A 25464-nucleotide genomic window follows, 5' to 3' on the forward strand; every position below is an offset into this window, starting at 1 on the left:
ATCTAAATAGATAGCCATGCTGTCTAAATAGAGACTCCATGTTCAAGGGCAGTACAGTGGTACCTCGGGTTACATACGCTTCAGGTTACAGACTCCGCTAACCCAGAAATAGTACCTCGGGTTAAGAATTTTGCTTCAGGATGAGAACAGAAATCACGTAGCGGCGGCGCAGCAGCAGCGAGAGGCCCCATTAGCTAAAGTGGTGCTTCAGGTTAAGAACAGTTTCAGGTTAAGAACAGCCCTCTGGAATGAATTATGTACGTAACCAGAGGTACCACTGTATAGCTGTCAGATCACAGGGAAAGGCCATTGCCTTCATATTCGCTTTGCGAGCTGCTCAGAGGAGCCCAGATAGATCAGAGGTTGAGCTTAGTTGCACCTTTCTGGTCTGATATTATTGTGCTGTTTTGTTTTTAAGTGGAATTTGAAAAATCTAGGGCACACGTAGTCTTTTTTTTCGGAGGGGGGGATCTTTCACACATGGAAACATCGGCCTTCTGTTTTCCACAGGGTTTTGTATCCTCTTCCTCCTCGTCTGTTTTTACCCTCTTGCATTCATCTAACGATTGCTTTAACTATATCTGGGCTACCACCCCACCAAATTCCTGTGGACAATCGTTACAGGTTAACCAAGACTGACCGGTGATTGCAGTTCACTTGTTTCCATTGACCCCAGCCGTTGGCTGCCTGGCTCATAAAATCTGTTATGCACAAAAGTGCATAAAATGAAGATGAAGTGCCTCCTCCCAGCCTTGACAAAAACCGTTCCTTCTGCTGAACTGGCGCTGCAATGAAAGTAAATAAATGAATGGACAGCAATCACAGCCTAGTTGATGAAACTGTTCAATTAAAGCACAGACATTTACATGGTGTAATTTCCCTAAATTGCCAATGAGCCCCTTTAGACACAACCAGTGTTCAAATTGATTTCAGCATTGATTTTGGCTGAAGCTGATAAATTTCTGCTTGTTAGTTAAAGTAATTTTGCAGAAGACTTTGTACTGCAGTATTGAAGTGTTCATTTAGCTGATGGTTAAAAGAGGAGTTATTTACCGAGGGCTGCACTGTTGTTCTGAGATGGAGCAATTCCCCAATCATCTTTTACTTTTACTTTTAATTTTTAAAGCTTCAGTATCCCAATCAATAGGTGACTGAAACTGATTAAAACTTATCCAACCAGCTGCCTGTGGCAGTTTAATTAGAAACTGGTTGATTCTTAAATTAAACTTGTTTTTTTACACTGTGTACTCATCCTCCTGAATTTTCAGCAAAAAGTTAAGTTGTTCTTGATTAAAAATAAGTCATGTATTTTTTGGTAAGGAACAACAGAAGCCTGTTGTTTATTAGGAGATGGGATCTAACATGGTTAGCTCAGTGAGGGTTAGTTCAAGCTTGTTCAAGCTGTACAGAGAGCATGGATTGGCATGTTGGCTGTCTTTCTGTATAAAAGCAAACAGGAGTATGGTTAGTTTCTATTTCTTCTTCAGCAGGCCATTTTTTTTTTTAGGATTCCACCTAGCTGTCAGTCACATACAACCCGTCTTCAGAAACTGCTTCACTGGTTGCCACTGCAGTTTAAGGTGTTCACATTAAGCCCTAAATGATTTAGTCTCCAGATATATGAAAGCACTGCCTCATTCCCTACAGACCCTCTTGGGTATTTAGATAGGCAGTGGAGGCCCCTCTTGGTAGTTTTACTACCCTTGGAAGTTTGTAGCTGTGGAATTCCCTCCCCACAGAGGTCTGACTGGCACCTTCATTGTATAGCTTTAGCTAAAGGCTCAACCTCTTTAACAGCTGAGTCGTATATTTTTAGGACCCACCCCCTTCTTCTGATGTAAATTATTTTAACTGATTTTAATATAGTATTTTATCGTTTCAAGCTGTGCTGGGGCCTTGCAGAAAAGGACTGGTAATAAATCCTTTTTAAAAGTGGCTAAACAAATTTATAAAGCACAGGGGAGCATTCAGGGATGTGATTCCTTTATCTGCAGCCTAAAATGGTACAGTCCATTCTGTCCCTGCAGGAATCTTTTTTTCCTCCTCCAAAAATTGTGTAGCAGGTCTTGAGTCATTGGAAGAGTTTTAGAGGCACACAGTTTGTGGGCCAGGGCATGCCTTCAAGTTAATAATGAATCATTTTGTGGTCATTATTCAAGCATCTGCGGTGGGATTTCAGACAGAAGGAAGGGCTGGCATGGACTGTTGCTCTGAACGAGCTGAGTTCCAATAAGAGCTGCTCTTTACTAGCGCTGCTCACTTCTGAATATCCTCTTTTTAACAACCAGCAAGTCAGGCTAATGGGCTTGCCTATTACAGAAGGCAACAACTGTCAAAGTGCTAATTTCCTGGAAGCCATCTGAATCTTTTCCTTTTTAGACGGCTGTTTCAGTATGTGAAAATATCATCATTAAAACTCCCAAACTCTGGCCATTAGCACAGAGCAGAGTGCTAAATCTAGAGTGTGCAAACAAAAAGGCCTGGAACCAAATTTGTACATGATTTTGCTACATGTTGTCTACAGCCAGTGAGCATCATATCCTTGCACAGTATGTAATGTTTAGAGAAACTGAGCTTCTCATGCATGAGGATGTGATCAGCTGGTTTTCCCCTGTTGCTTATTTTATTTCTGGAGGGGTGGTGCTTCATTTTGTTTTCTGATCCAGGAGTTTTTGAGCACTGACGACTATCGTTGAGTAATGTATTATGGAGCCAAATCAACAGCTGCTTTGCAGTAAGGTTGCATCCAAAATAAGAGGATGGAGATTATGATTAGAGACATCTTCCCCTCCAGCAGGCTTTCTGAACATTGTGTAGTTAGTTATTTCCTCTTCTTGGGCAGCTCATGTCAATGTGTCTACATTTGACTGCTGTTGTGCTCCTGTCCTGCTTGAGGGCTTCTCAAAGGCATCTGGTTGGCCACAGGATGCTGGACTAGATGAGCCTTTGGTCTCATCCAGTATGGCTTTCATTGCATTCTAGATACTCCACAAATCTGACTCTGTCAGTGCTTTCTGTCCCATAAGAAGGAATCAAGGGGAACAATGTAGCTTCAACCAGGAGGCAGAAACGGTAACAAAGACCCTTTTCTGTGGGTCATCTTTATGCTGGTCCTAACAGGCATCTATCACTTACATTACCGTGTTAAGAACTTGCAAGATTCTGGAGAAAGCAGTTTCAGGTTCCTTGGTTTTTCCTGTCTTGACTTCTTGGGCTCATTGTTCTAGTCCCACCACCCACCCACGCACTCACGCACGCACACACATGAGCTCCTCACCCTTCCTTCAGGAGGGGGAAAATAAGCAACTAGGAAAATTTGAATGGTTTTGCTCTCAAGTGGTATGTGTATGCACACACGCCTGCCTCTGATAACACAGTTTGTCTTTTCTGTGCCCAGAATAGCTATCCTTCCAGGTCTGGGCACATTGCCTTCTCAGAGCTCCCTGCAGGGAAGCATTTGAATTTTCCAAGTGGTAGAAACTTAGAGTTATGCAAAATGGACTTGGCCCACACCAAGTCCCTTCAGGCTTCAAACGTCTGGGGATATGGTTAATAGTCAAGGTTAATAAAATATTTGACACAATTGTGCTGGTCATGCTTAAAAGCTGTTCTTTGTAAATGGATATAGAAGGCTCAGAGTAATGAACATAAATAGGTGACATTCAGCAAGAGAGTTCTGTATTTTGTTTTTGTTTTCCTGGTGGGGAGGTGTCAAAAAGGCAACAACTGAGACTTCGTCTTTCCTGTAGTCTGCTTAAACAGGGTAGGAATATTGAATGTAGCAGCAGCTTAAAATAACTACTCCAGCCGTTAGAGGCTATTCAGAAGAATGAAAACTGCCAATCTTTACCATGAGTTAATTTTTCTGATTAGGTGAGCAGAAAGCGGGGTTAAAAGTCAGTGAGATGATGAATCAATGCCCTTCTAATTTAGAAATAATACTGTTCTATTTGGGAGGAGGGCTTACTATACCATGCATTATTCTGCAAGATTTTCAGCACCCTGTTAATTGATCCAAATGCTTTAATTGGAAAATCAATCCATAGATTATAACACTGAATTATCTCAAGTGATGTTATATTTAGAGGATATAAATTTTGACCAGGTAATGAAACAAACAAATCAAGTTTTACTTAAGCAAGTCATTTTAAAGATATCCACCTGGATCCAGAATATTTTGCCTTTTTGATGCATCTTCTCCCGGAAAGCAGAACTACGGAGATTTGAAACTACACAAAGCAGCCCTGCCCTGCCCCCATTCTTTTCACCACAAGGAGAAGATTGAAACATGTATTCTTTTGGATGTGTTGCTCTTCTTCCTATCTTGAAACAAATGGAGGAAGAATTGTGTGTAGGAGCTCCATGTCCGGCCCTGAATTGGGTTTGGTATCTGGATCAAGGTAGCAAGCACATAATTTAAAGGACCAATGTCAACTAGTTGTTCTGCCTAGTATTCACTTGCGGGGGAATGTTTTTCCAGCAAACTCATTGGGACAGGTAATTACTGCAGCAGCTACAGCCTAATTTGAAGTGTTAGCTGTTAATTAAAACACTGCCGAGGTGTCCGGTTTTCTTTTGGTGTAACCAAAGCTCCCATTCAGACTCCATTAATCACTTTACAGTTAATGTGCTGCAGGAGGTCAAGACAATTGAGATGCCATGGCGGTCAGGAGTAAACAAGTTTCCTTTCTTCCAGGTAGCATGGCACTTGCAGAAGCCAAGGGGATGCTCTGCCCCTGTGGGCACCGTATCTGTTTTGTGATCTCTTTCTCAATGATAATTAAAAGTTAAATTGCTACTGTCAATGCTCTGTAAACCAAACCAGGTACTTGCTCTTTGCTGGAAATTTAACCCAAACTTCCACGGATGAATTGGCGTGCATCATAATTAAATCATCAAGTCTTTCCTTTTAATTCATTTGGAAACAAGAGACCATCCCCATCCCCACTCCTCTCATGGAATAAGAAGGTGGTGGGAAGGATCGGCTTTCTTGACAGGCTAATTAAGTTGCCAAACTGCCCAGCACAGTACATATTGAACTAACAGACGTTAAGCATCCCATCTCAGATGTTTGTTTTCTTATCGTTTCTGCTTATCTGAAAGTCAAAATGTTCTGCCATTGTTGGTTCATCAATAGTTACCTCATGGATTACCTTCTATTTGGTTTATTGACTGTGCCTTCTGCTGTCAGTCTCTCAATTATCATTTAAGTGGATAGTCTTCTTTTCTGCTTTTAAATGCTTTTTCTTCAAATATATTTGGGATTCGCATAAGTGCTGCTAAAAATTTACTTGTGTTTGCAAATAAATCACATTGCTTGTGCATAATTTTAATACATAAATTGTATTTTCATAAGTTAAAATTAAATAATAGAAATGTAAATGTTTGAGTGATTATTCTGTAAAAAATTATAATATATATGAACAGAGGCACTGAGGCCGCAGTCCTTAGGCTAGCAAATCACATTGCATTTTATGGTGTGCTTTTTAGCTGAGTCCTGAAATATCCTACCAAGACATGAATAGTCCAGGTATTGATACCTGCCATGTGCTTGATATCACCCCCTTCTCTGTTTTTGCACTCCCAGGCAGGCAGCAAAATGGGAAGCCTATTTAGCTTATATTAAACCACATTATGCAGTTGATAGGTTGCATTCAGTTGGTGAATCAGGAGTTGTGAAAGATTGATGTGAGTTTGCAAATTGGAAAGATGTCTGAAGCTGTTTACTTCATAAGAGCTAGAACTGGTGATGTGTATCACCCAAATTAACAAGTTGCTCAAAAATGGCATTGACTGCAAGTATTCATTAGTGTAACAAATCCAATGAATGGATCTGATCCCCCCACTGCAGTTTGAACTGACTTTTTCTCTTTTTTCTTTATGCAGAGCAAACCATGTCCCCAGTGGGAAAATACTAGCCGTAAAGGTATGTTCTTCCAAAAACTGCTTTACTAAAAAGTCCTCTTCTACCCTGCCCCAACCATCAAATTCTTATTTCTGCATTATTTGCCTTGGTGCATGAAAGCAAAGCATATACATGTTCAGGCCATAGTGCAAAAAGCATCACACATACACATATACATACACACACATTATTATATTGTATTAATATTATATTATATTATATTATATTATATTATATTATATTATATTAATCACACCACTACACACTCTTTCCTTTCTAGGTCACACAAGTAGTCTTGGGAAGTATTTGCATGCATTGGAAAAGTAAGGTGTACCGATGAACTGGAAACTGTCAGTTAGAAAAATCTCAGATACTGGTGGTGCACCAAGCACACTGGCCCAGCTTGTCTATTCTGTTGCTGAAGCCTTCAGCGTTCCTAGAATATGTTTTCAAGTGCTTTCTTAATTTTCCTTCTGAAATGGGTCTTCCTTTCCTGCTTCCACTCAGAGACCTTCTGTCTTCCACCAGTAAGGCATCAGCATACTCCGGGAGAACAACAAGTTCTTCCTAAACTTAAGTTGTTGCTGACCTGGCAAAATCCAAACCCCATTATTTGGATTACAGGTTCCATCAGCCCCTGCCAGCACAACTGCTGAAGTCCAAAACATCTTGGGGTGGGGGAGGTGGCACCAGGTTGGCGGAGGCAGTGTTAGACAAATTGCACTGAATTCCTTTTTGGAATCCACCACTTCCTGGTTGGGGAAAATAAGCCTGATTCTTCTGTTAAATAATGAGGGTTTTGACAGCAAATATTGCCCTGATTTGCGCAAACACACCCACCCCTTACATATCAGAACAGGTCGTTTTTCAGCAAGCCTTACATGGAGATTATTATCCCAACCTGTATCTGCATTGGATTTGAAATTGTTTTTATCTACTGTATACTTTTTGTGTGAATGTGTTTCTTGTTAAATCAATATATTATGGGAATAAAATAATAAGTGTCTGATCCCAATACTTTCGGTGCCAGTAAATCAAGGTTTATGACTGAAGCAACGACACAGCTTTATCACTTTCTTGCACAGTTTTAGCTACTTAAGAGGTTAAGGATAAACACAGCCGTTCATGTGAGTGTGAAGATTGGTGGTTTGGAAGCAAAGCAGGTGTGGACCAGTGTGAGTGCCAGTGGGGTATATTGGTTAAGAGCACAGGACAAGGACTGGGCAAACCAGATTCAAGTCTGCAACTTAGGCAGGAAGCTCACTAGAAGACAATGGGCCAGTCCCCATGTCATAATCTTAACTTTCTTCACAGGGCTGTGGTGATAAAATGGGAAGGGAAGGAAAGAGAGGGGCCATAATATTTGCATTGATGGGTTCTAAGAGAAGAGGTGGGGTTTAAATGTAATAATAATATGAACACTGACAAGACAACCACTGAAGCCAGGATGCCGATGAGCTGGTGAGCAGATTAGCTGGCCAGTTGGTGAGCAGATGTGGGCCATCTTGAGAGACACTTGATCTTTTACCTGAATGGCAAGTTGCTCAGGCAGAAGTTTCAGGGTACAGATCCAGAAGGAATCTTATTGGCCTCCTGTGTCGCCTGACTGCTTGTCGGAGCAGCATCTAAATGCAGCAGAGAAGGGGCCAGCAGCTCTGTCCTTGGACAAGTCCTCACGGTGGCTCAGAGAACAAGCTGCCTCTGGCACTCTGGCAGCTAAACCAAGTTGAGGCTGCTGGGCCTTAGGCTGGGCATAAGAATGCCATTTGACTTGTTGATTTGGGTGTGAAAATATATTGAGCCTTGCTTTGTGGAAAGAGGGAGAAGAGTTTGAAAAAAGAGGGTGCCAGCAGTTTATACTCCCCCTCCCACTTCAAAACTTTTTCTGTTTACTTAAAAAAAAAGGGAGGAAAAATCTGTATGAATTGAATATGCAAGAAACTCCTGCTTTGTGGTTTCCTATCAGCTGATGCCTGTGGCATCAGCCTCCTGCGGGAAGCCACACGACTGAGGAGGTAGCATCCCTCCCCTTGCATTGTGTGTGAGGAGGCTGTGTGCTGTTCTGCAACTCCAGTGTTTCCTCTGCTCTTAACCTAGCATTTAAATGGTCCATTTGATTAATCATTTGTATACTGACTATCGTACTCCCAAATTTCCTCTGAGTTGTACATACTGTAAAAGACAATTATGTCACCACAGATTAAATAAGTGAATTAAAATGGAGTTGCAGCTTAATTTGACCTGTGATTTTGCTCTCGTTCCCTTTAGTGGCGTGCACACCATTCCAGCAAATAGATGAAGTCATCCATGACAGCCGGTGATGAATTGCCATCGCTATACTGTATATTTTAATAGCCTCTCACTAATTTAAATTGAGCACCGAGTAAATTATAATTCAGTCACTTGACTGCTTGTATTTAACTTGACAACTCATCCTTATTTGTCCTGGAGGTGTAGGAGAGAAGTGGAGAAAATGGGCTCAGGTATTTCTCATAGGGTTAACCCTTTCCCCTTGTAGTGTTCCGTGTCAAAGCCATTGTAGATAGGAACTTGATTGCTATTTCTGTTGCTGCTGTTATTTAACAAAAGGCGGGGCAATGATTTTAGGGCTGGGAGTCACATTTCCCATTTTAAATTGGGAAATGGGTTACACTCAAACTGTATGAACATGCCCCCTGACCCCTTTCCTTCCTTACCACCCCTTTTCTTGGCACACTTCCACTCAAATAAATTAATAAAATATATGGGGCCAGAATACAAATGCAGGTCCCAGTATTCAATACCCTTTGTCCATTACTGTATTAAAATCATGTAAAAAAAATCATGTAGGTGATTTAGGGCCCAAAGTTACAGTGCAATTCTAAACATGTCTACCCAGAAGTAATTCCTACTGAATTCAAAAAGGCTTACTCCTGGGTAAGGGGGGTTTGGTTTGTATTCTGAGTCTGTGATCCAACAGGAAAATCCTGGCTGCCTGTTTGCTGACGTAGTTTATATCCTGCGCCTTCAACATAATTTTGTATCTCAGGGCAGCCAAGAGAGTAGTCAGAAACAAGAAGTACAATTTAGGTAATAATATGTGCAAACTAGCTCATTTTAATAGGTGGTAAAATCAAACTGCTCTAAGTTACATGCTTACATTAGCGGTTTTTAAAAGCTGGTGGCTAAATGATACTGTGAGTTATCCATGTGGGCCTCTTTGGGAGGGCATTCCAAAGGTTTACTTTTAGTGAGCCTTGGGGAGTTGAGAGGAACTTGTGCCATGTTGTCATGGGTGGGTTTAGGCATGACTGACTCAATATCAAATCAGGCCACAATCTGGATCTTCTGCAGTTTCCTAGCATCCTCTAAGTTGGCTGCGTGTGGTCCTCAGCCTTACTTCTAGTGGGGAAACTAGAAGGAAAGAAGAAAGGCAGAGCAAGACCAAAATGGGGAGGAAAGCCAAAACGGAGGTGGGGGGAAGTCCTCTGTAAGCAATCGGTTCAGACTTCTTGCAAGAACATCTTCCCTTGCAGAGAGAAAGAGAAGCTGGTGACAGAGGTGACAAAGAAAGAAGAGAATTTGACCCTGCCCACCTTGAGCCCTGGTCCTGCCCACTGCTGGCATGTGACCCCTAAGGAAATGCAACCCTTTCTAGAAAAAGTTTACTTGCCTCTGTCCTAATATAATTCTGGCTAAGTCCACAGTGGTGAATGTACCATGATTACGGTTTTGAACTTACTTTGGGGGAAACAGAAACTCCCTAAAATTGCATAGTGGGTGTTTCATGTGGCATGCCGTGGCCACAGTTTTTCAGTGGTGTGACATGAGATTGTGTCATAGCGGCCGATCTCTGTGACAAGCCTTTGCTCATGAACACATTGCGGCCTGGGGCAATTGGCAGCATTAATGCAGTGTTGAGTAAAAGCCATGTGGTGGCCATTTTGTGTGAAGGAGGGCTAAGACCCTTCCATTCTTAAAAATCAATGTGCCTGTAATTCACAACAGCTCAGGGACTTTCTTCATTTCACGTCTTGGCTGATGCAGCATTTGCCATCCGTAACATCGAATCCAGTCAATATTCGGCTAAAGCTCTTGCAATGGGGGAAGCAGGGTTTCGAGCAGGGTTTTAACAATTGGAAAAGCAATCTCTTTTAGATATGATAGAGGGTTAAATTTTGTTGTTGTTTTAATGGGCAAAATTGATACAGTGTTCCAGCAGGTTACTTTGTTTTAAGCTTTCCACCCTGGAAAAAAAAATGTAAGTGAATATTGTTGGCAAATGACTATTGATCTGGAGAAATGTGTTAAATGTTCTCTTGGCAGCCTTTCTATTACAGTTACAATTTAGTTTAGTGAGAGCTTTTATAAATAACCCTAAAGCAAATTCTTGATAGAAACTGGTTATGCTCTTTTTTCTCTGTTTAGACAGACATCAATACTGTAAAATGTAGGTTTAGAAATGGGTTCTTTTTGTGTGTGTCGTGTGGTGTGGTGTGGTGTGGTGTTTTGTTTTGTTTTGTTTTTAAATCAGAGGCCATGTTGCTTTCCATTGCCAACCTTGTGTATTGTTGGTTGTGTTAATCCTGCAAAATATTATTGAGTCTCAACCAAGTACCAAAATCCTTGGGAGCGTATATTATTATAATTTTATTTATTTATTTATTATTTATTTATTATTATTATTAATTATTATTATTGTTTATAGTATTTAATTTATTAATCACTTTCCATGAAACATCCTAAAGCAATTAATGATAAAAATTTCAATAATAAAAACATATGTAAAAACAATTTCACATAAAATACATAAATCTATTTAAATAAAAATCACTGCCTAAAAGGTTTGTTGGAAAATTAAAAACTTCAGTAGGCACCAGAAAGACAATAAATATGGTACCTGTCTGATATGTAATGGTAGGGAGCTCCATAACACACCATAATTTTATTTAAAATGTGTTGCCACTCCCTGGGTCAGATAAAACTGACTTAGTAGTTGCCTGGTTTTCAACCAGTGTGCCGTGGCTCACAGAGGTGCCCTGAAGGATGGTCAGGGATAATGCAGGCAACACTGGCCGGTAACTTATTAGGTGTGAGCTTCAGTTACTGGTAGCCAAGATCTTTACAGGTGTTGATCATCACTTGAAATACCCTATTCTGTTGGCAACAAACTGGCAGTCTGTTGGTGGTAGCCAGTTGACTTGAGCAGGAGTTTTCCGTGCCACCTGAAAAATATATAGGTTTGTTGATGGCCACAGTGTTCACATGCATTATGTAATGAGATACAATGTTCTGATGCTTGCTTTCAGGTGATCCCTTTAGATATTACACTGGAACTTCAAAAACAGATTATGTCGGAGTTAGAAATTCTTTACAAGGTATAATTTTCTAGCATTTACATTTCAATTCTATGCATAGTATGTCTTCAACACTGACAGCATTTTTCTCTCTTTCTTCATCTGCAGTGTGATTCGTCCTATATCATAGGATTTTACGGTGCTTTTTTTGTAGAAAACAGGATTTCCCTTTGTACTGAATTCATGGATGGTGAGTGGTGCTTGCATATTCTTGAAAAGCCTCAACTGTTTTTTTTTTTTTTAATGTAATTGGGAAATCAATTTGAACATTTGTGCACATCCTAAAGAAGCACAAAGCGATTCCCAGTACAGATAGTGCAAGATGTCTTTTCCTCTTTTTTTTAGGAGGTATTTTAAAAATAATAACCTTTCACAAGCCTTAACACATCAGGCAGGCGAGAGTCATGATTACTTGATGTTAAGTATGTTACATTTTCCTCAATGACTTTTTATTGAAAATTTAAATAGAACAGAAGTAAATGCTGCTTTAGCTGTTGCTTGATATTTTCGACTTCCATACAATCTGTCTTTACTGACAAAACAGCTGTTCCCACTTTTAATGTTTCAGTCGCCAGCACAGATTTTCCTTTAAATAAGCCTATTAGCTCACCCATTGTCCTGTGTGTTTTCAGCAAGCAGTAGTGGGTTGGGCATGGCAGGATTAAAGAGTTTCAGAGATTTTTTCGCCTGGGTTTCCTTAGCAATTTAACCCCATTGTTCATCCAATTAAAAATGTATCACATGAACAAGGCAGATGCACCTGAGCAGGTGAGTCAAGCAATTGATTTTGATAGCAAGATATTTCCTCCCTGTCCCTGGCAATATCATAAAAGAACTCTGGAGCACTACTGCAGGATTGTGCTTTTCTCTCAGATGATGCAGTGCAGTGGCTTGGGCCAGCCCTATAGGTGAACAAGGGGGATGTTGGCAGACCTCACTTTGCTTATTACAGGATAATCCTTTCTTCTGAGTCAATATCTTTACAAGCAAGTTCCTCTGTGTTTTATTTGATATTAACTATGTTTTGTTTGTTCCTGCAGGGGGCTCTTTGGATGTCTACAGAAAAATTCCAGAACACGTACTGGGAAGAATAGCCGTAGCAGTGAGTACTTTGGGGTTCTATTTTTAATATAATAGTGTTAAATACTTAAATATTTATCACAGCTGATATTTGTAGATATAAATAACATAGGAAGATGAGGATTGGGGGGAGAGTGAGAGTCATGGGGCACCTTGATAGCTAACAAATTTATTATGTGCGAACTATTGAGGAACTTCATTCTGGACTTCAGTCCACAAAAGCTTTTGCCATTATAAAATCTGTTAGTCTTCAACAGGCCCCAAGACCCTTGGTTGTTGTTTTTTGGTGCAACAGACTGCACAACTACCCCTCTAAAATTGGGGGTTGGGAAAACCTCTTCCTTTTCTAGTATGTATTGGAGAATTGCAAATAAGTTTGGTTTGTAATTTGTTGGAGCCTAAGAAGTCTGCTTATAAGAAAACACCCTACAAAGTTTCCATATTATTAATTCTCATTTTGGCGTACTGTAGTCTCTTTAATTTTGTCAGTTTCATCAACTGAAAGTTGTTTTCATAGAGATGTCTGGAAATTGCCATTAAAGTTCAATTTCAGTTTTTGATAATGTTGGAGTACTCTAAACAAATTCTAAAAGCCACATAAAAACCACGTTTTTCGAACAGCCTAATAGCAATCCTGTTATATATTTTGAAACTAATGTTGCATTCCATATCACTTGTATCTTATTACATGCTTACCAGGAAGTTTTTGTCAAGTGAAACACATCTTCATCTGCATGTATTTGCACTGTTGATTGTATTCACTTTCCGGGAGGGGGGGAGGTAGGTAGTATATCAGATTGACTTCATAAAAAGTAAATAACTCACATTACAGAGTTTAGGACAGGGTGACCAAGATGGGGTCCTCTAGATGTTGTTGGACTACAGTGCCCATCTTTCCTGACCGATGAGCATGCTGGCTGTGACTGATGGGAGTCGGAGTGCAACAATATCCCCCAGTGTAGGGCATAATCAACTTTATACCATCAATTAACATACATTTCTATTGTGTATTTGGGAAAGGTGTTATGCAATTCTACCTCCCATATTTGTTTTGTCTTTTCACAGCAAAACCACTACTGATCTCAACAGCCCTTTTTGTATTAGCTTAGTTTTCTGTGCAAATTCATACTGTTTATCACCAGCATTCAGAGTTACTGTATTTTTCCGTATATAAGATGCCCCCATGTATAAAACGCCCTCTATTTTGGGGGACTCCAAATTAAGAAAACACCCCTCAGCACTACCCGTGAATAAGATGAGCCAATTTCAAACCCAATTTTTTGGTTAAAAACCCCCTAGTCTTATACACAGAAAAATACGGTCTATGCAGAGGTTCTATGTAGCTGCCATGGCTAATGGCCCTTGATAGCCTTCCCAAATCTGGTGCCCCCCCGATATTTTGAGCTATAACTCCCATCACCCACCACTCATCATACTGGCTGAAGCTCTTTAGAGCTGTTGTCCAAAACATCTGTAGTCCAGCAGCTTGCAGAAGGCTGCCCTTGATAGACTCATTTTCCATGAATTTACATAATCCTTCTTAAAGCTATCTAAGCCAGCAGCTACCATCTCATGGTAGGAAATTATTTGAGTTTATTAAGCAGTATATGAAGAAGGCCCTTCCTCCTATGAGTCTTTAACGTATTGCCATGCAGCTTCATTGGGTGACCCCATATTAAACTGTTAGGACAGAAGGAGAAAAGTTCTGCTCTATCCACCCTTTTGCCATGGTTCGTAATTCTATAAACCTTTGCCCCCTTTCTTTTTCTTTTCTTTTTTTCCGAAAGTGAGTAGTCCCTAATATTAAGTTATGCACTTGCACAACGTATAGGCATATAACATACAGGTACCCCAATATATAGGACCTATTTTTCCCAGAAGATCAATAATAATTCTGTTTGCTCCATCCATTAGTGTGGTGTACATGAAGGTCCCAGATAGTCTTCTCTCCATGATCCATCCAGAAGCTGCTTCAGCGTAGTTGTTGCACTGGTATTAGATCTTATCCCTTCTCGCCATGCTGGGGATAATTAGCTGAATTCTCCAAGTCTAAGAAGAGAATGTATCATAATTTTAAAGCCGCAGCCAAGACCAGTTGGAAGGGAGGTGTCATGGGGTAGGGTGCCGCTGAACAATTGCTAAATCTGAAGCAGGCTTTGATAATTTAAGTGGTTTAAAGCAGAACAAAAAGTTATTCTAAAATGTACCATTTAATTAAATGCCTGTTTTCCACACTCATTATACATCAAGCTGACAACTGAAATCCTTTAATCTGATGCAGGCAGCTATTTAGGCTCCTTTCATTGTAATTCGCAGCTCAGCTTCATTCTCTCCACTTTAGCTGCATGTGCAAAGAGCATCTTTTAATCTGATGCTATCACTTTGGAGCACTTGCAGATGGGCTTGTTTTTTCAGACTCGGCATGGTTTGCTTCTAACACACACACATGCACATACTGCTTTGGTGAGAGTAAAAGTGTTTCACTTTTGCAGTCCAGAGGATTTGCACGATCTTATTAAATAACATTCATTTCTATAGTTCACTGTAAATTACAAATACTTTCTCCTCCTGGGCATTTATCCTGACAACAAGCATTCTGGAGTAGCATCTTCAAACAGTTTTTCCAGAAAGGGAACATGTGCTGTGTCCAAGGCCACGCAGTGGATTCATGGCCAAACTAAAATCACATTTTTACATGATTTCTAATGTTGAGTGATTGATCTAAGAAATCTTAAGTGTCTAGTTCAGTCCAACCCTTTTGGGTTCATGGAAACATCTGCAAACAGGAGAAATTGGTGCATTCCACCCCTCACTCAACCTAGGACACACCACAATCTAGTATACTGTCTCCAATAAATGCTTCTTTCACGCTTAATTTCAGCAACATGGAGGTACAGGACCCTGGAGGCATCAGGGAAGACTTGTACAAGTGAGCCTGCAAGTCTGGAGGTGTGCATGGGGCAGCCAGGGCTATGTGATAGTAAAGGTAAAGGGACCCCTGACCATTAGGTCCAGTCGTGGCCGACTCTGGGGTTGTGGCGCTCATCTCGTTTTATTGGCCGAGGGAGCCGGCGTACAGCTTCCGGGTCATGTGGCCAGCATGACTAAGCCGCTTCTGGCAAACCAGAGCAGCGCACAGAAACGTCATTTACCTTCCCGCCGGAGGTTGGCAGGAGCAGGGACCGAGCAACGGGAGCTCACCCCATTACGGGGATTTGAACCACCAACCTTCTGATCGGCAAGTCCTAGGCTCTGCGGTTTAACCCACAGCGCCACCTGCATCCCGGGCTATGTGATAAGAGCCTTTAAAAAAACACTCTCAGGCATTCAGCAGAGAAGGTGGAGTAGGAGTGTGTGTGTTATGAATTATGCTACTCCTGCTACTCCTGAACTCCTGACTACAGTGGTACCTCGGGTTACAGACGCTTCAGGTTACAGACGCTTCAGGTTACAGACTCCGCTAACCCAGAAATAGTACCTCGGGTTAAGAATTTTGCTTCAGGATGAGAACAGAAATCATGCGGCAGCGGCATGTCAGCAGCAGAAGGCCCCATTAGCTAAAGTGGTGCTTCAGGTTAAGAACAGTTTCAGGTTAAGAATGGACCTCCGGAACGCATTAAGTTCTTAACCAGAGGTACTACGGTATTGGATTGGGGAGGGGAACTGCATGTGTAGTGTCTGTCCAGATACAGGATTTCCCCTTTAGCTGGGGATACGATTGCAGAAGCTCTCCAGCTGGATCAGATCAAATGTCTTGCTGGTGCCTTTAAGGGGTCACAGTTAAGTATCAACTTGCCAATATATTTTTGTGTGTTTTTCTGTCCCTTGTCCCAATTCCTTATATTCAACTGCATCCTTTCTTTCACAAATTCAGTTTAAGAAAAAACTTGAACTGAATTTGCACAAGTGAATGTGACGGTCTTGCTCTAATCTGTAAAACATGGATGGAATCCACCGTACACAGCTTTACCACCTGTTAGTTCTTGGTGCTAGACTTAAAAACAATCTTTCAGTTGCAGCCAGAAGACAAGGACATTCCTCCAGTGCTGTACCAAAGCTAAGACAGGGCTACCAAATATTCCCAGACTGCCTTTTGCGCATAAGCTCACATTTTTATTTTTATTTCCATTCCCGAAGCAATAACACAATGCACTGTATTTTGAGTGCTAATGTTGATTGAAGCTTTTTTTCCCCCTGCAAAAGATGTGCACTTAAGCTGTCAAGAGAGTGAGTGATTGATGGCCGATCTAACTACTATTTGTGTCAAGGCTTTGTCAAGTCATTGTTGTCAAATGCTGCTTTACTGAATATCACAATATCTTCTGGAGTATTCAGTCAAAATGAATTCTATGCACCATCTCTTTGATATAATGCTCAATACCTTGCGTCTACATTCTGAACCGGGAAATGGCCTTTTATTCAGTGTAAATGAATAGCTGTGATTCCTGATCAATGTACAAAGGGTTACAGGGCATTGTTGGAGCTGTAGTTGTGAAATGTTCTTTTTTTTAAAAAAGAAAAAGTTGAAATGAAAAATCTGCTTGGTTAAGAGTGTGTTTTTTATAAGTATTTATTCAGCAGACATGCTTTATACAAAAGCTCTTAATGAACTAATATTTGTTTTTTGTCACCCTGGATGTAAAATATTATTATTAATTAAAAATCCAAAATTAAAAATTAAAAAATTAACAGCAATATGCATTTACATTTAGTGTAGCCTCCACTCCTTGACATGTTGTTACAGAATATGTACAGTGAAAAACAAAGATGCTTAGCCACCTGTTATAGGACGGGATATAACTGATTTCTTGTGTACACTCAACTTGAAAACATGTGGACAGTTTCTAGTGTTCGTCTTCTACCATAAGGACTAGACTCTTATTCACTTTTGAAAATAAAAGATTTTCAAAATTCTAAGGAAGCAACTTTCATTAGTTCTAAGAAATAAAATTTTGTTGTTTTTGAGACTTGGTCAGTGGCACATTTGAATCAGGAAGATGAATACAAATGTGTAGAATAGCTAGCAGAATTTTGCAAGAAAGATGTTCCATATTAAAATGCTGATCCAACAGAAAGGAGGCAACAAAAAAAATCAGGTTTTTAGGGTGTCATCATAGACAAGGCTTTATAAAATTTGCAAGGTATTTGAAAGCAAAGGTGCAGATTTAGGAATAAAATTTACAGGGTTAAGGAAGTAAGAAGTTCCACACCCTGTCGGTTTAAATTCCTTAGCTATTGATTGGATTGGCTCTATAGAAAGACAAGAAGAAATGCATTTTTTCTAGGCATGTGCTTTGAGATGCTTTTTATTACAGGGTGTGCATAAATGTCGATCACACAAGGGCCACTTTTCTGTGGCTTCTTCACACTCTATTACAGGAATTCCAGTAAAGCTTGGAATGTACTACCACAAGATATAGCAAAGGTCATTAACTTTTAAAAAGCTATTAGTGGCTGATAATTTTGATCCTCAAAGGGAGGGAAAATGTATAAAGTACACATTGATACATTTCCTCAAAGGTGGCCAAAATCTGACTTCTTTTGGTTGTGATTTTTATATCATGGTAGATTCCAGTTTTAACTCTAGAAAATGAAAATCCATACCTTCAAGCATTCCTTTCTCTCTCCTGTTTGCAGGTTGTTAAAGGCCTTACATATTTATGGAGTTTAAAAATTTTACATAGAGGTGAGTTGTGGATTTGTTTTTGCATTTTTCCAGTGCATATAATAGTTTGTTTAGTTTCAGAAAAGGAATCACTATGATGTATTCAAGATTAACAGGTTTCTGGTAGAATGAAGGGTTTTTGGAGGGTTTTTAAAGGGAGCAGCCTGCTTCATCTGTTGCATAAAGTTAACATTTGGCTTGGTGCATATAAGTACGGTCTGGGATGGGATTCAGGGTTTTGGAACATAGCTGAAAATTGTGGGAGTGGAAATTGCTGATGATGGCTGAAATATTATAAATATCATCCAAAGCAAATGAAAAGCAATTTACATTTTGATATTTCTCTGGCCATGCACCCATCAAGAATAATTTCTCAGAGTAGTATGTGAGCCATAGAGTTGTGATTTGGCACCTTACAACAGCTGTTCAGGCCCCAGTATTGTAGTTCATTGTTCCCTGCTTTGGAGCTGATTGGCTCCTTCTGGGTAATGACCAGTCACCAGCACCTCCCAAATGGATGTCCCACCTGATGTACAGGTGAGAAGTATGGCAGATGCATCCCATGGTGACAAACTTCTCTTGCTGAGGTTTCAGCTTGGCCTTTTCAACTGGAGCACCCCAATCTGTCATCAGTGGCTGATATGCATAATGAAAACTATCCAGTGTGAACCCTCAAACTGCAGATTTTGCAGAGCAGAGATAATCCTACTGATGCAGCCATCCAGTCTTTAAATGAGCTAATTTGTGAACCCACCCTTGAGCTCTTAGAATAGCCAGCAACCTCCAGAGGGAGCAGGCGACCAGGGTCAGAACAGCAGCAACAATTTGTCTGCTGTTACTGCTAATGCACAGGGGGTGGTGAAACATACATTCATATGTATATGTAGATATGTGTTGCTGCTGATAATTATCTCTTAGCAATTCACATCTCAAACAGGGTTTTGTATTTCTCAGTTTCCTTGAACTTTGGAATTCTGCACTCTAATGCTTGCGTGCAATTCAAGAGGAGAGGGTGGCTTTTGTTTTTTAAAAATATTTTGAATAAAATGGATTTTTAAAATATCTATTTGGTATTGAATAAGGCAACTGCATTCAACTTCTTGACCCTCTCCTTGACATTTTTGTAACAGCTAGAAAAGAGTTGCCCACATGCCATTTATCCAGTAGCCTGGTAAAAAATAGCTCAGATGGAGGTGGAATGAAAAGGCATCTGTTCATCCTCCATAAGGCTTGTCTCATATAAATAATTGGTATTAAGGAAACACTTGTGATGATGGGCACATAATGTTCCATTTTGGCTCTTGTTTAAATTCTTCCACATTCAAAATGGAAGTATTAATCACAAAACAGATGCTTTGGGAGAACATTGTACACACACACACACACACACACACACACACAAAATGCTTTCTCTAGGTTTATTTATTTTCTTGAAGAAATAAAGGTGCATTTTTTAAAAATTCCAATAAAAATTGTGGTAGATATATGTTGCCTGGTTGGTTTTCCGCAATTAATGAAGTCTTGTCACACCTAAAAGGCTAGCAATTTTTATTGTGGCAATGTATTAGTCTTTTAAGGTACCACAATACTCTCTGTTGATTAATGCTTCTCCTCTGGAAATTGTTTCCACTATCTGTCTGTTTTGAAGATTTAAAGAAATCTCACTCTAGAGCAGAGATGGCAAAACACGCATGCTACCAAAGAGCTTATAGCTCCTATTTGGGATATTTTTGAAGAATGTAAACCTCAACCCCCAGCACAACTGCTGTCCTCCATGCCATGTGTTTAACTTAGAGGTGGGGACCTTTTTCAGCCTGAGAGCTGATTTACCTTCTGGGCAAGCTTCAGAAAGCCAAATGCACATGTGAGTGGGTTCAAGGGGGAAACTGGGTCCAGTGACTAATGCAAATTATAAGGTCTGACTCAGCAGATAAGATTGTGTTGTTGTTGTTGTTTTGGGGTTTTTTTGCAAGGCATAGCCTCAGAACAACAAGAAAAGCTCTTAGACATTAATTGGTACATAATACGATCAAAATATGAGTCCCATATGAGTGTGGATGAGCCCTAAGCCTTCAAGCACAGATGTGTGTGTGTTTCAAATAAACTTAGTACAGCAGCCAGAAAACTTTTATGTCTCTTTATAAATGATAAGCTATATATAGTAAGCTATATTTAATGAAGTGTGAATGCTGTATGGCTTTGCTTCCTTATCATGTGTTGCTGTCCCCTTACAGATGTGAAGCCCTCAAATATGTTGGTGAACACAAGAGGCCAAGTCAAGTTATGTGACTTTGGGGTCAGCACACAGGTACCTTCATTTCTTCTGCCCTTTCATCTATATCCCTCCTGTTAGCTTGTGTTTTCCAGACTGGCCACAAGACAAGCAGAGCCCCTTGCAAGCAAGCTTGGCTCTGCTGGGAATGGGGGATTCATCCCTTTTTTTTTTTTAATCTCCTGGTGACTTTTCTTCATCAGAATATGATTGTTCATTGTTTAATGACAGTAAAAACTGCTGATATTGTAATTACTACTTACGAATAGCAAACTTCATTGATATGCAGCTTGGCTCTGAAAGCGTTTGGATCAAACAAAAGGGAGGGCAGAGCGGGAGGATCGCCTGGGGAGCCCAACTGGCCCACAGTAAAAATTAATATTGGGAGCAACAATGGTGGTGGGCTTCAACAATGTGCAGCACAAATTTTAATTAATTTCCATTTTGGGCTTCCCTTGAGAACCTCTGTGATACTGACCCATGAGCTTGCTGCAATGTTGAATTGAATTGCAGCCACCTTTCCTCCCAGCCAAACATGAGGACCAAAGAGAAGGTCACTGCTGTATTATACGTTGTCAAAGTCTGTTGTCCCTCCAGCATATTTAGTGTTCATTCCAGCCTGATAATGAAGGTGGCTTTATTCACATCTTGAGCCAGCTGACAGTGGGGGGGGGGGGGAGGACGGCTGACTGGATGTGCTGAAAATAAAATAAAATAAAAACCCTCCTTCCAATTGACTATTTATATCCAACTGGTTGGTGGAGCACTAAAATCTCTAAGCATCCTGTTTAAAAGAGAATTGTCTTTAAGGTTATCTGCCATAAAGTGAAATACTGTGGTTGTTTTAAATTAGGGCTCTTGTTCAAAAGGAAAGAGAGATTTAATCATTTTTAATGCCTTCACAGGCAAATTTGTTTCCTCACACACACATACACACTTTATATAATTTTTAGCTGATTTATACATGGAATGATTGTAGGTTAAATGAGGAATAATTGCCCGTTTTATTCCCACATTATCTTTATATGGCTCTAACAGGCTGTTTTGTCTGATAGCTGGTGAATTCCATAGCCAAGACGTATGTCGGGACAAATGCTTATATGGCGGTAAGTAAATGTATGCAGATACTTCTGTTGCAGACAAATAGCCTTTAGTGGGCTGCTCAATTCTGTCTGTAGTTTTTAGTTCGGGTGCTGTTACTTCTGCTGTTAGGTGTCTTAAGGCTTTCTTAGTAAACAGATATGGAAATAAGGAAACTGTATGTTTTTTAATGTGACGTGAGGAATAGTAATATAGAAAGCTAAAGTGCACATACCCAACTCCTGTGCCTGCAAGGTCAACTCATTCCCTTTGACAGATGAGGCAGCTCTGTGGGTGTACCCCATAACAAATGGAAAGCCCCGTGTGCAGAGGGGGTTTGGGTGTGCAGAGAAGGAGCATGTGTGGTTCATGAGAGATCCATCTAATTTGGGGGGATTTGTGTTCAGTTCCGTGCTCCACCATGAAGGCCCTGTCCACTTCTTCAGTGTAACTCGGGGTTGTAAAAATAATGGGGAAAGTGATACAGAAATAATAGAACATAAAGCCAATAAAAATGATTCTTGGTTGTGTTTTGAAGCTCTTGGGTGGGGGTAAATGCCACATGTGGGCTGTCGCCATGTAGGAAGGCAAGAGGGTGGGTGTGGGTTGTATTTCTTGGCTTGCTGCTGTCACAGAGTCTCTAGGACCTTGAAAGGAAACCTCACAGGCTAACTGAGTGCTTTCCTAGTACAGTGGTGCCCCGCAAGACGAAAGGGTTTTTCGGTTTTTGCATCGCTTCACTAGACGAATTTCCCTATGGGCTTGCTTTGCAAGAGGAAAAGTCTTGCGAGTTCTTGCGAGTTTTTTTCCTTTTTCTTAAAGCCGCTAAGCCATTAATAGCCGCTAAGCCGTTAATAGCCGCTAAGCCGCTAATAGCCCTGCTTCGCAAGACGAAAAAACCGCAAGACGAAGAGACTCGCGGAACGGATTAATTTCGTCTTGCGAGGCACCACTGTAAGCTTTTTTGGTGCCTCTTCAGGTACTAAAAAGAACAGAAGTGTGAGAGATCAGCCTCTGCAAATGGCCGGCAGCATAAAGCCTGTGGATTAGCCTTATTGCTCTTGCCTGGTCAGCTGTAACAGTTGTTCCTGCCTTCTGGTGTTCATGCTCAGGTGCAGCCATCCTCTGGCTGAAGCTGAGGGAAGTTGTAGTCCTAAACAGCTGGAGGGCACCAGGTTGGGGAACATTATTCTAGTGCATGCCCTCATTCCATTCCTATCTCTGATATATAGTTCAGTGTTCCAGGCATCTTGAGAATAGACGTTATGAATATGTGACTTTTAATTGTGCTTGGGCATTTGCACAGGTTGGGTGTGCTCAAATGCTAGTCCAAATGATAGAGATTGGCCTCTGCTATTCTGGGACCCTGCCTGCACCACAGATGAAGGTGGTTCGTTGGGTTTGCCAAATGCCTTGAGCGCAGGCTCCCCCTTTGCAGGAACGATGTCATTGCTGGCACTCCATTGCCTTCCCCTTTCTGCTTAAAGAGGAAAGATTTCCTGCACTCTAAGCAGGAATATGAGTAATCTTGAATTGTGAATACTGCAGATACTATTTTTTCTTTCTTTTGCAATCATTGATTCGCTTCACATTTTTCTAGCAAATGTATTTGGATCACTTAACGTCCTAAAGTACAGAATGACAAATATGTAAAAGGGCTTTAAAGGTATTGCTTTTGATAAGTCCAGCTTGCCGGTTGCCACATCTCTATCTCCTCAAAAGCTGGAACACTCTGATTTAAGCAGTGGGAGGACTTCAAACAAATTATTCTACCCAACTCCAGCTTTTCTTCTGGATGCCTTTAAATAGCTGTAATAATTAAATTGTATTATTCCTTTTAATGTACAAACCTCGATTACACATCTATTTCCCAGGTGTACATTAAAGAAATTACTTCTTTTCTTATTGTTTACGGATGACTGTGATGCATCCATCTGTTAATTGAAAAAAGTGAGGATTAAAGCTGTAAGATGTTTTGTCAGTTCTTCTGTTAGGACTGCTTTGCTGCTTGAATGAATTTGTTTCCAGTCATCAGATTATTTTTTTGGTGTAATCTTGAAAGAAAGGGGGGATGCATATAACACTAGGAATGAAGAGAGGGACAGAACTGTATCCTGTTCCATCTGGTGCACAGGAGATGAGATGGACAGATGTAACTGTTTTGTGGGCTCCTTGCAGCGCCTTTGTTGTTTGGAGGGCTGACATGGGGCTGAGCAGAATGCAAACAGTGGAAGCCAATTGACTTGGTCTCAAACTAAGAAGAGCTTGTAACAGAAAACAGATGCAACAGTCCCCACATATGTCTAAGCTTAACTTTGTGAAATTTATACCAGGAGTAGCTTACCTTAGATAAACACACATACACTTTTCCAAAGAGTTGAGCAGCAGCTTTTTCTTGTTAGCAAAGTTTTTCTGCACCTTCATTAGTGAAGGAAATTGTCCTTCCCCCACCCACTGCTTCAAGCACTCTGCTCGAGGAAGTGTTCAGAGGGGCACATTTAGTGGTGGATCAGGTGTCTCATGGCTGGCCTTCTGTCACCTGGCGTGGAAGCAGCTCAGAAACATTGCCTCAAGATGTCAAGGATGCTTCTGCCCTCCCTCTGGCCTTTCAGCTGTGGTGCTGGCAGCTCACTGTAACAAATTTGCAAGCTGGTGCCTAAGCAACATGGCTGTATGGATACTGCGATACCAGTTCCTACCTGGAATCAGTCTTCTTCTTAATAGAATGATTGTTGCTTAAAATTATACAGTGAAAAAAGGTTACAGGCAGACAAATCCCTACCCTAACAGCTTCAGATCTGAAGCAGGGATGGCAACCTGACAGTTTGATCTGCCCACAGAGCCATTCTGTTTGTTCCCTAGTGGGAACCAAATTTCAATCAAGGTATAAAGGAAAACGTGCCAGTAATTCAGCTTGCGAGTAATAACAATAAAAAATCCTCCAAAGTTGAGTGGCAGAGAGATTCCAAAAACCTGTGGGTACTGCTTTATTCTATATAATTCTGTGTCTAGGCTATTCAAATTGTGTGCTAAGGAAAGCTATGCCCTGTATGAATGAGGCAAATTGAGCCTATTTGCATAATTTATTCTGTGATTTTAAAAATTATTTTGCATAATTTATTCTACTACTTCTAAGTTACAGAGAAGAGCAAGGGATAGGCAGACCACTGAAATCTTGTGCTCTGTCCAAACTCGCATTGCTTAGCAAGTGTTTGCAGCCATAAAAGCTAGGAACTGTTTTTAACGGAGGTTTTTAGGAAGTGAAATTCTGCAGCGCTATTACATTCTGCGCTCTTCCCCCTTTTGCTGCTCCTATAAAATTGCAGCACACACATGTACTTGCGCAGATTTGATGGCATTTCAGCTGACATAGCTGTCAAGTCTCTGAAACCGCTCTGAGAAGATGATTAGAAAGGAGAAAGTGAACTGCTTTTTGAGAGTAATTTATGGACTTCTGAAATGTTTGCTACCAGAACTGGCCTAACATGAGCCCTACCAAGGTTGCCTCTGTACATGACAGAGGGGACATTATTGCCTGTCTGGAGAGCCTGGTGGCTGCCCTCAGTGGCAAGTTGTACAAACTGGGGGAAGAGAAGCCGACCTGGGAGCTCTTTGGGGGGGCAGAAGCTGGAATTGGCTCTCCAGGATTAACTGTCTGTAGTTCCCTCCCCTGACTAGCTTTTCATAAAACCATAAGAATATCCCTACTGGATCAGGCTGAAGCAGGCCTCTAGTCCAGCATCCTGTTCTCAGATTGGCCAACCAGATGCTGCAATGGGAAACCAGCAGGACCTGAGAGTGCAGCAGCACTCTCCCCACTTGTGATTCCCACTAACAGGTATTTAGAGGCATACTGCCTCTGACAGTGGAGGGATCTAGAGTCTGACCTCTCAGACCCCCAGTTCAAGCCCTACAGTCCATGATAAGCTCAGGACAGGAAAGGCTCACCTTTCCAGAACACCGCTACTGCTTTGCCTTTGTTCATAGGGACTCAGCTCAGAAGTGCTATGGTCTGTTCTCTACATGTGCTTTGCTTCTGGGAGGATTCTGCTCTCTGTACTGTCTAGAAGGCTGAGTCTTAAAGACCATTTAGGCCATTGTGTCTGTGTTTTTTACTTAACGTTTA

General features: G+C 40.8%; 1 protein-coding gene across 7 annotated transcripts in view; it reads left to right on the forward strand.

The window, feature by feature from the left end:
* Positions 1-25464, forward strand: part of MAP2K5 (mitogen-activated protein kinase kinase 5) — a 134635-nt gene that overhangs the window by 41857 nt on the left and 67314 nt on the right. For all 7 annotated transcript variants that reach the window (XR_014558036.1, XM_083713179.1, XM_083713178.1 and 4 more), the window contains exons 9-15: positions 5887-5926; positions 11194-11262; positions 11350-11431; positions 12282-12343; positions 17959-18007; positions 20221-20294; positions 21314-21364. Coding sequence is in view for 6 of the 7 variants with exons in the window: in XM_083713179.1 (XP_083569305.1) it covers positions 5887-5926; positions 11194-11262; positions 11350-11431; positions 12282-12343; positions 17959-18007; positions 20221-20294; positions 21314-21364 (427 nt within the window). In the remaining variant the exon portion in view is untranslated. The remainder of the gene's footprint in view (positions 1-5886; positions 5927-11193; positions 11263-11349; positions 11432-12281; positions 12344-17958; positions 18008-20220; positions 20295-21313; positions 21365-25464) is intronic.

Source organism: Podarcis gaigeae (assembly GCF_964106915.1).
Source record: "Podarcis gaigeae genome assembly, chromosome: 14".
Classification (NCBI taxonomy): domain Eukaryota; kingdom Metazoa; phylum Chordata; class Lepidosauria; order Squamata; family Lacertidae; genus Podarcis; species Podarcis gaigeae.